This window comes from Palaemon carinicauda, chromosome 27 (genome assembly GCF_036898095.1).
Source record: "Palaemon carinicauda isolate YSFRI2023 chromosome 27, ASM3689809v2, whole genome shotgun sequence".
In the NCBI taxonomy this organism is placed as follows: domain Eukaryota; kingdom Metazoa; phylum Arthropoda; class Malacostraca; order Decapoda; family Palaemonidae; genus Palaemon; species Palaemon carinicauda.
The window spans coordinates 36034210-36045499 of NC_090751.1; the positions used below are offsets into that span (position 1 = coordinate 36034210).

The following is an 11290-nucleotide window of genomic DNA, read 5'->3' on the forward strand; positions in this document are numbered from 1 at the left end:
ATGATTTTCGTGACCAATCTATCCCAAGAATGGTTTTAATTCTCTCATTTTACCATGTTTTGAATATTCTTCTTCTTCTTGATCTAAAGCTGCTGACTCTCATCTTAACTTTCTGGACAAAAACTTGCACTCCATTAAATTCCTTATCCCTGATCTTAAAATCAATATCTGGCACCGTCGTTCAGTTAGTTCTTTGTACATGGTGAATAAGATTTTTTTTACAATTCTGACCATCCTTCTCTATAGCCTTTCCTTACACGCCCGCTTTCCCTGTTGGAGCTCATGGGCTTCTAGTATGTTTTGTTTTCTAATTAGGGTTGCAGCTTGTCTTGTAATAATACTTGAAAGATTTAATGAAAACAGGAACTCCTCGTATTTAGAAGATAAAAAGGAATCAGGTACTCATAAGATATAGAGGAAAGAGACAATATTTGTACTTTTAGGAGATAAAAATTGGAAACAGACACTCTTCCTACTTAAAAGATATAAAGGAAACATACTCTTTATGCTTAGAAAATATAAAGGAAACATAATGTTCCTACTTAGAAAATGTAAAGGAAACAGACATTATTGTACTTACAAGATTTAAAGGAAACAGACAATATTCATACTTAGAATATATAAAGGCAACAGAGACTTAATGTTCATAAGATATAAAGGAAACAGGCACTTGTACTTCGAAGATATGAAGGAAACACTTACTGTTCGTACTTAGATGGTATAGTGGAAACAGACATTGTATGCACTTAGAAGATGTAAAGGAAATAGACACTCTTCGTACCTAGAAGTTAATTATAAAGATAACAAATACTCTTCACCCTTAGAAGATAAGAGAAAAACAGACACTCTTCTGACAAAGGGTATATAGAAGAAACAAACAATCTTCGTACTTTGAAGATATATGGGAAACACAGTCTTTAACTTAGAAGATATAAAGTAAACAGACACTCTTTGTATGTGGAATTTATATAGTAAACAGACGCCTTTCGTGATTTGAAGATGAAAATAAAACAAAAACTTTGCACTCAGACGTAAAGGAGACAAATACTCATAGTGTTTAGAAGATTGAAAAGAACAAAATCTTCGTATTGTGTTACTGATGTGTTCAGCTTCTGACTCTCATCCTAATTTGTTGGACAAAAACTTGCTTTCCATTAAATTTCTTATTCTTGATTTGGATATTGATCTCTGGCACCATCGTTCAGTTAGTTCTCTATTCAGGTTGCATAAGATTTCTCATAATTACGACCATCCTTTGCATTTAGATCTAACCAGACCGTACCATCCTTTACGTAGTACCAGGTATGCAGTTGATTCTTATCAATCTTGGCTTCATCATAAGGCTAGATACTGTATAGTATTCTAGAAGTTTTATTCCAGCTGTGATCAGATTGTGGAATGATCTTCCTAATCTGATAGTTGAATCGGTGGTACTTCAGAAATTTAAACTTGCAGTGGATGTTTTTTCTTATGTTGAACAGGTTAACATGAGTCTCTCTGTTCATAGTTTATGACATATCTATTTGAACGTTGTTACTGAACTTAAGATAGTTTATATTCCTGATTCATTGCTTACCATATATAATTTATCTGTTTCCTCATTTCCCTTCCTCACTGGGCTATTTTCCCTATTGGACCCTTGCGCTTATAGCATCATCCTTTTTCATAAAGGGTTGTAACATTGCTATAAATCATAATTATAATAATAATACTGAGAAAATAAAAAAAATATAGAAACCAAAGAAACAGTTACCCAGTGTAATGGAGATCACCTTCCAAAAAACGAAACTCAAAATGTGAAGATCCAAAATTGAAACGGAAACGATTTGTACTAAGAAGGAAATGCTGAAAAAAAAAGTTCACCTGGCAGCGAATCCATAAAGGAACACAAATCTTTCGTAACGAAACAACCCAAAGAAAAAGAAACCCATCATATTGAGAAGAGACAAAGCAAACAAACACGTGACTCTGACTTCTTTCTCAATGACGACTCACGTTCATATTGGTACTTTTATTGGATCTCTATTATTATTATTATTATTATTATTATTATTATTATTATTATTATTATTATTATTATTAGCTAAGCTACAACCCTAGTTGGAAAAGCAAGATGCTATAAGTCCAAAAGGTCCAACTGGAAAAAAATTACTCCAAATGTTTCTAAGGCGTTGGAGATGTCACTTAAGGTCTGACCTCTTTTTGAGTCCTTCGTGAGATCTAAAGGATTCGTTCGATGGTTCCTTATAACAAATGTGTCATTCTCAGCAAACTAAGTAACAGAGAGTCTGTTTTCTTCAAGATTACACGAAGTTTTCAAACATTCAATGAGTTTAGTTCCTATAAAAACTGACTCGAAGCAATGAAAACCCCTTGATTTCTTGAATGATATCATCTAATAGCATCTAACCAATATGCAATTATTGAAGTACTTTATTTTTCTTGATTATTTTGTTATGGAAACTTATTCCATTGAAATTTCTGTTTTAGCCCTACCAGTCTTTTGATTACATTCTGTTAGGGAAACTTATTCCATTGAAAATTCTGTTTTAGCCCTACCAGTCTTTTGATTACATTCTGTTAGGGAAACTTATTCCATTGAAAATTCTGTTTTAGCCCTACCAGTCTTTTGATTACATTCTGTTAGGGAAACTTATTCCATTGAAAATTCTGTTTTAGCCCTACCAGTCTTTTGATTACATTCTGTTAGGGAAACTTATTCCATTGAAAATTCTGTTTTAGCCCTACCAGTCTTGATTACAAAAATAATCTTAACAACTTCTAAACAAGGACAAAATTTTCAAACTCGTCACAGGATTAAAATCAATCGTGAACAATAGATACAAGATCTTATATATCAGTCATTTATACATAGGAGAGAGAGAGAGAGAGAGAGAGAGAGAGAGAGAGAGAGAGAGAGAGAGAGAGAGAGAGAGAGAGAGAGTTTGGATTATTGAGATCTAGTCTTCAAGGAGAATAGTTTCTTAACGTCTAAGTGTCATGATAGTGTGATTTAATAAATCACACCTTCATGACAAAAAGAACGTGGAAAAGTCATTTGATTCTTCAACTTTGTTGTGTGAGTTTGAGCGCGGCAAATTTAAGGGAAGGGCGTTAGAGTATTAATTGAATTCCAGTTTCCAAAAAGCTTACCAAATGTTCATTAAGGATAAGTTTTATTATACGTGGTCTTCTAGATTAAATAAGATTTTTCATTTCAGAAAAAACATTGATTGCACATATTATGATTTTCCCTATCATGAACAAACATATCAATTCTAAACCTAGAGACTCTTTAACTATCATCAAACCATTGTTCTCTAGTGCCATAGCTTCTGCGCTATGGTCTTCCACTGTCTTGGGTTAGAGTTCTCTTGCTTGAGGGTACACTCGGGCACGCTTTTCTGTCTTGATTCTCTTCCTCTTGTTTTGATAAAGTTTTTATAGTTTATATATATATATATATATATATATATATATATATATATATATATATATATATATATATATATATGAGATATTTATTGTAATGTTACTGCTCTTAAAAATTTTATTCTTCCATGTTTCCTTTCCTCACTTGGCTATTTCCCTGTTGGAGTCCCTTGGCTTAAAGCATCCTGGTTTTCCAACTAGGGTTGTAGCATAGCAAGTAATAATAATAATAATAATAATAATAATAATATAAGCGTCGAGGCTGTCAGAATATCAGATTCATTTAAAGTAATGTATCGTTTCACTTCACAGTTCAGTCATTCACCACAAGTACTGACGAATGATTCGTCATCTGTAATTGTTTCTGCCACAAAAACACATCGAACTTGCGCAGGGGTTGTGGTGGCCTATTTGGTAACGTCAACAGACTGTTTTTTTTTTTTATCATAAAAGTCCATTAAGCATGAAACTTTTATATGGATCAAATTTATTTAACATAAAAATAGACATGCAAATGTTATGGCCTAGTTGAAGACACACTCACACACTCGTTAGTTTCTTTAGTGTCTGCAACCTTACAATTCTTGTGAGCTAATGAATGAGGGGTTTGGGGGAGTTTATAGGTCTACCTGTTAAGTCATCAGCAGCCATTGTCTGGCCTTCCCTGGTCCTAGCTTGTATTTATAATATATGGTTAGTTTCTAGGGAATTGTCCTGCTTGCTAGGGCAGTATCACTGTCCCTTTCCGCTGCCATTCATGAGTGGCCCTTAAAAAGTTCAGTTATCTCCTTTCCTATTACCGTTATCTGCTGAGAGTACTCTGCCGTATAATCACTACAGGGGTGTAAGATCAATGTTTTCACCCTCTTGGTTCGCAAGCTTAATGAAATTTTCCCAACATTATCAGAAGCATGTAAATAAGTTATTTATTTAAGATATGTACCGAACTTTGAATCTGGTAACAGCAAATGTTTACTGAAGATTTGTGTGATACAAGAAGAACGTGTAATTTGACAGCTATGCAAAATAAACCGGTATAACTTCAAACGCTTCAAGGAAATGTAGTGCTCTTAAGCGACAATAGTGAGTAGCAAGAGCGATCCTCTCTCTCCGTCTTCCCCCACAAACTCGCTTTCCATCACACCAACAAACAAATGGACGTTCGTGGGGGCCGGTGATCCCCTCCTTTTTCTCCCTCCCTTCCTCGAGAAAGAAAGAGAAAGACGGAGAGAGAGAGGTTACCAGTTACTCCTAATGCATATTCTAGAATTATGAATTTATGACCGTTTTGGCATTGTAAAGCCGTTTAAATTACTACTTGGAAATAAAAGGAAACTACGTGAGCAAAACGATCATTGAAAATTTTGATAAAGGGGTTTAACCGAAGGGGGTTGAGGGAACACGATTGCCAGAGGTTGCCAACAACATTGTCATAAACCATAAGCTCATAGACGTTTAGAAATTATATAAATTTGTTTTATTCCTGTAGACAAATGAAATGATTAAATATCCTTATAATGACCTTGATCTTATCACATGTCAGTGATAATTAAGTGATAAGATATGAATTTATACTTCTCGCCACCGGTCGGCAGCGCGACCAGCCACAGCCAGCCAAGTTAGTTAGCCAAGTTGCCAACGTTAGCTGAATCAGTAGCGAGTTGATGCGGGGCTAGAGAAGACGTGTCGCTTAGCTGCGGTATTGCCCCACCGTGTGAGTGTCTGGTGTGATGTAAATAAAAAAAAGAGGTTTTGCATAATGTACCAGTCCCTCTTGTAGGGATTTGCAGTAGAAATTATGCTCAACCAAATGGTGAAACAGATTTAAAAAGGAAAAATCGACTTATATTCTAGCAAAGCTTTAAAGAGAAATGTGTTGATATGATTCTTGCACTTAGATTTAAAATGGCATTGTTGAGTCGCGGCAACTACCACTACTATTACTATTCTCTGGGAAACAATATCGATCCATTGTAACAACTTAGATTGATACGTAACAACCATTGTAGTTGTAGTGGGTGTGTTGACCTCTGAATGGCGGCTACAGTCGACATCAATAACACCCCAAGAAAGTATTTTTCCCTCTTGCTTGTTCGAAGCCTTCTGTAACACAACCATCGCCAGGGCGGGCATTTCAAGTTTCCAGACTTCTTCATCCAGATTGCAGATTGTTGGACTGCAAGCCATTGACATATTTACGTGCAATCTTCGTACGTTACTTCCAGAACCCTTGGCAGTCTCGTTAACTATTGTCAACATGCCTGGAATTATCGTGTTTCGACGACGTTGGTCAGTTGGTTCAGACGATTTGGTGGTTCCAGGCGTCTTCCTGTTCATCCTTCACACTATATGGTAGGTCATAGATTATTGTACTTGTATTTCTGTCTGTTCGATTGCATAGGATCATGCGAATCGCGTTACTTTAATGAAACCAGACTAATTGCTCAGTTTGCTGAGGTTGCATATACGGTATGCCTTGCGTTTGCCTATATGGAAAACCTGTATTTTTAGTGGAATCTATAGAAAAGATAGTCTCCTTATCAATGTACTGTATATTGATAGAGTGTAGATAGGTTAAAATGTTTTCCAGAATTATTTTTTTCGAGGTTTAAGCTCTCGTCCTTCTGAAGAGGATTTATTTGGGTCTACTTACGTACTAAAACATGTTGCATATTCTGATGTCTTTTTACGTTGTTAATTATGTGTAAAGTTTTTATTTTCTTTGTCAGTTGTTGATAAAGTTTTTATTTGCATGGACTTTAATACTGCAAATCACCGTCTTATGTTGCTAATGTTATTTGCCCAGTATAGGCCTATTGTGAATATCGATGAAGATCACATTTACAAATGCATTGAAGCGCAGACTATATATATATATATATATATATATATATATATATATATATATATATATATATATATATATATATATATATATATATTTATATAATTTTCTTTTTTACTTTGGTGCCTAAGCAAAGAGGATATGATTAATTCATGCTGTTACCTACTTTTTACTTAAAATGCTGTTTTCACTCCCACCATTATCGACTCATTTTCCCATTCCACAACTCTGTACTTGCATCTCGGGTCCTCTCTTGGACTCGTATTCTTAAAACAGATATCGAACAGCCATGGAAATTCAATGCACCCCGGTCTCACGCCCACCCTCACACCCCACCAGTCACTCTCCCTACATATTTCAAAATATACCTTGTTTATCTAAGGCACCCTGACTTCCATCTTGAACACTCTCCCCTTACTCTCAGCATAACATACCCAACCATCAATGGGGTCCTGAGTAGGAATGGATTTTGTCACAATTGGTTATACTTGTTATCAATGTCCTTCTGTCACTTAAGATTTCAACTCTACTTTCCATTTAGCCTTAACAGCGTATCTGAATGTTTAATTTAGCCTTATTTTCGGTGTCTAATTTTTTTATAGGTTGTGACTAAAAGAAACCTTTGAACATGTTACTCTGAGTGCAATATATGGCATTAATTATTGAATAAAATCAACGGTGTTTGCTTTAAGATCCAAAGTGCATGGAAAGAAGTTGCTAGAAAACTTAGGCTCTCTTCAATAGCCTTTAACTGTAGTCCATTTCTTTTAGCGATGCATATTTGCACCGACTCGCAGCGGTGCCCTTTTAGCTCGGAAAAGTTTCCTGATCGCTGATTGGTTGGACAAGATAATTCTAACCAATCAGCGATCAGGAAACTTTAACGAGCTAAAAGGGCACCGCCGCGAGTCGGTGCAAATATGCATCGCTAAAAGAAATGGACTATAGTATCTGTTTGGTACAGGAAGAACATTCATGAGTGTTCCCTGCCACTCAAGATACAGCTAAACGTGCAGCTGTGACGAGCATTAATGCTTTTGTCACATAAATCAGAAGACCATTAGTATGTTGTTTTAGCGGTTTATATCAGTGCTTCAAAACTTAGTTATGCAGGGATCAGAAATTGCAGCATATGGCATTATTATTATTATTATTACTTGCTAAGCTACAACCCTAGTTGGTAAAGCAAGATGCCATAAGCCCAGGGGCCCCAACAGGGACATAGATCAGTGAGGAAAGGAAACAAGGAAAAATTAAATCTTTTAAGAACAGTAACATTAACATAAATATTTCCTATATAAACTATGAAAACTTATCAACACAAGAGAAAGAGGAATAAGATAGAAGAGTGTGCCCGAGAGTACCCTCAAGCAAGAGAACTCTAATCCAAGACAGTGGAAGACCATGGTACAGAGGCGATGGCACTACTCAGGACCAGAGAACAATGGTTTGATTTTGGAGTGTCCTTCTCCTAGAAGAGCTGCTTACCGTAGCTAGTGTCTCTCTTCTACCCTTACCAAGAGGAAAGTAGCCACTGACAATAACCCCTTGGGTAAAGAAGAATTATTAGGTAATCTCAGTGTTGACAGGTCTATGAGTACAGAGGAGAATCTGTAAAGAATAGGCCAGACTATTCGGTGTATGTGTAGGTAAAGGGAAAGTGAACCGTAACCAGAGAGAAGTATACAATGTAATACTGTCTGGCCAGTCAGAGGACTCCATAACTTTTTAAGGCAAAGCTGTAGTATTTCAACGGGTGGCTGGTGCCCTGGCCAACCTACCACCTACTGCTCTAATATGAATTGCAGCTTATGGGAAAAATAGATTTTATTTTTGTTTGGTTTTCATTGTTGATTAGTCTTTTTTTCAGTTTTCTTTTATCGTTAGCGATATTTATAGCCAAGGTATACATAAGAGTTTCTTTACCTATCTTTGTTGTGGCATGTAGCTAGTTCGATAAGCATGATTTCCTTTTAAACAATTTTTTGCAAATTATAGGCAATGTCTTTCTTGAATAATTTCCCATTGCTAAAAATTACTCCCATTTATTAGGTATACACAGATGACAATTCGGGAAACTTTGAGACATGCACCATGTTTGCTTTTTGTATTTTGTAACTTACTTTATACGTACTCCACATCATGAATTAAAATTGAACGTAAAATGTACATGGTAGGTTTTATGGGATTTTTCTATATTATGATAAATACTGTTGGATGTGTTTAAGTAATTTTCTTTGCTGTTTATAATTTCAAATATCTTACTTTGCGTACCTGGATGTCAGTATTTGGTTATAAGGCATCGAACTATTTTGGAGAGACAGTCAACCACTAAATCATCTGATGGTCCAACATTCTAATTGTTGCCTTCGTTTCTCGTGTTTAGGAAAGAAGCAGGACCTCATGTTATGATTAAGTACAATTTCCTTCAGATGATTGGTGATTGCAAGAGTTATTGAGTAATTAACGACATAAAAATCTATATACCTTTGACAAATTAAAAGTGGCTGCGTAAATAAAAGCCCAAACAAGTGTAACCTCTCGCTATGGGAAAGGAGCTCAATGTCGTATAGGCCGAAGCTGCTTCGAAGGTAATTTGCTACTTCCACTTACTAACCTTTTAACTGATTCAATTTAACAACCTGAAAAAAAAGATAACTATACAAAAGCGAACTTATGAATAATCATAAGCCATCTAGAAATAGCTAAAGAGTTGTTTCAAAGGCCTGAGGGGTCGAGAGTCTTGTGCGGGAGAAGCCGGAGAGCCGTTTTGTTGTAACCTAGAGGCCAGGTGTATGCAACTGACTATTACAATAGATAGCTAGTTTATATACAATATGTTGTGGACAAGGTCACATAAATTCAAACAAAATTATTCGTGAACTGATAGGCTTAAACAGGTTGTGTTAACGATGAGGTGTAGAGCGAGATATACAGTAAAAAGAAAATACTGTTACAGTGTACGAGCGTGTTTTGAAACACGTGCGGTACATGACTCCCCCCCCCCCTCGTAAAAAAGACATATATGTGAAATTGGGCGCCCTGCTCGTGAGACGTGTACTGTAGGCGACACGCAGATTTTAGGCCATCAATAGAAACCGTCTTCTTTGCCTCGCATGTTAAGTAAGAAAGCCTTCGGATTTGGCGGATCACCAGGAAAGAGTCCGTGTAAGTGGGCGTTAGCAGTGGCTTGCTAATGTCGTTGCACAGGCAAACGTGCCTTGCAGAGTGCATATCTGTCGTTACCGTTGCTTAGCTGTGGCTTGTAAGTCTGGTTTCATGGAGTAAATTTTCCAACAATGTGACGTAGGCGCTGGAGATTGTGGGGGCAAGTTGCAGACTGTAAAAATTCTGCAGGAACAACCAACGGGTTGCCATATATCATTTCAGCTGCTGGTGTGGTGCTCAGTCCCAGGAGGACATATGGAAGCTGGGTAAGCCAGTTGGAGTCCTTGCAGAGGTTGATAGGGCATACTTTGCACTGCAGAAGTCTGCTTCTTAAACGGTACTCCACTTCAGGTCTTTTGGCTTGCCCTTGAGGGGCCAAGAGTGGCGGTAATGGCTGGCAGGAAACGGGGATAATAGTTGATCATGCCCAAGAATTCTTGCTGTACTTTGACGGTCGAGGGCGTGGGTAAGTTCTGAACGGTTGCGACATTCTCATGGAGGGGTTGGATTCCTCTAGGAGGGATGCGGTGTCCTAAAAACGATACTTTGTTGACGCCTTAGCTACATTTGTCGTACCGAACTACAAGGCCGTTCTGTTGTGGGCAGTCGAGCATGATGCATGGGTGACGAAGGTGTTCCTCTTTGGAGGAAGAGAACACGAGTATGTCATCCACGTAGCCGACACAGAAGGGGGAGGTCCCGTCAGATGCCATCCATGAGCCGTTGAAAAGTAGCCCCAGCTTTTAGGTAGTAATAGATGTCTTAGATTTTGATACTTTTTTTTTCTAACCTTCTTGATGCTGATTAATTATTCAGTTTTCGTGCATATTCAATCAAGAAAAATAGCAATATGAATACGAGAACAAATTAAAGTAGATATTCTAACAATATTTGAGTACAAGAAATATACATGGGCAGGGCATATAGGGAGAATGACAGATAATAGATGAACATTAGGAAGACTGGGTCCCTAGATAAGACGATGGATTGGCGAACTATGAAAAATTGTGTGAATCTACTAGCTAGAAAGATCATCGTCTGAGGCTTTTGTTCTGCAGTGGCCTAGTAACGACCGATGATGAAGATAGTTACCGTTGGATCTAATGATTAATTAAAGTAGAGTATCGGCCTACTAAAAACGGATGTTTGTGGGCCGTCTGCAATGGCTCTAGACTGTCCTCATCAAATGACAAAACTCTAAAAACATTTTGATTAACCGCAGTTATCGAAGGGTTAAAGTTCCCCCTCATATCATTATTCCATTTGTTTTTCTTTTATTGTTATCGGTATTGGATAGGGACTAATGCGCAGAAAATTTTGTTATATAGTCGCTCAAGAGATTTGGGGAAAGGGACAAACAAATCTTCCGGTAAGGTTTATGTTTTACGGAGATTAATGTTTGCTTTCCACGGTACAATATGCCTTAGTCGGTCTATGGACTTAGGCCTAAACCGTCACTTGATTTATTATCGGAGGGCGAGAGTTTGTCAGCCTAAGATAGTGAACTCTTAGTGACAAATCGTTGCTCGTAACAACAGCTCCTTCATAATACGACCTACTATGGTATTTGTGATAAGCGACGTTATTAAATGAACGTCAATTGTTTTTGACTTGTAATAATCAATTTTTCACGGATATTAGCGACGAATTGTCCTAATGTGGGTCCCGCATCCTGAAATGGATTTGAAACTCTTGGGGGAAACCGAGTTTCTTTGGAAAGGTGTAGGTATGGTGTTATATGGCAATAATCTGGAAATAGCTGATATCGACACTAACTTTTTCCCAAAAAAATGTGGCTAGTTCTTCGTAAATTTGACCACCCGATATTGAAGGCAAATAGGTGGG

At 37.1% G+C, this 11290-nt stretch overlaps 1 protein-coding gene across 1 annotated transcript in view; it reads left to right on the forward strand.

Moving 5' to 3' along the window:
• The first annotated feature begins 5095 nt into the window (after positions 1-5095).
• LOC137620689 (diacylglycerol lipase-alpha-like) overlaps positions 5096-11290 on the forward strand; it is a 788256-nt gene continuing 782061 nt past the window's right edge. The window contains 1 exon segment of the mRNA XM_068351035.1: positions 5096-5784. Coding sequence (XP_068207136.1) covers positions 5690-5784 — 95 coding nt within the window. The 5' untranslated portion in view covers positions 5096-5689.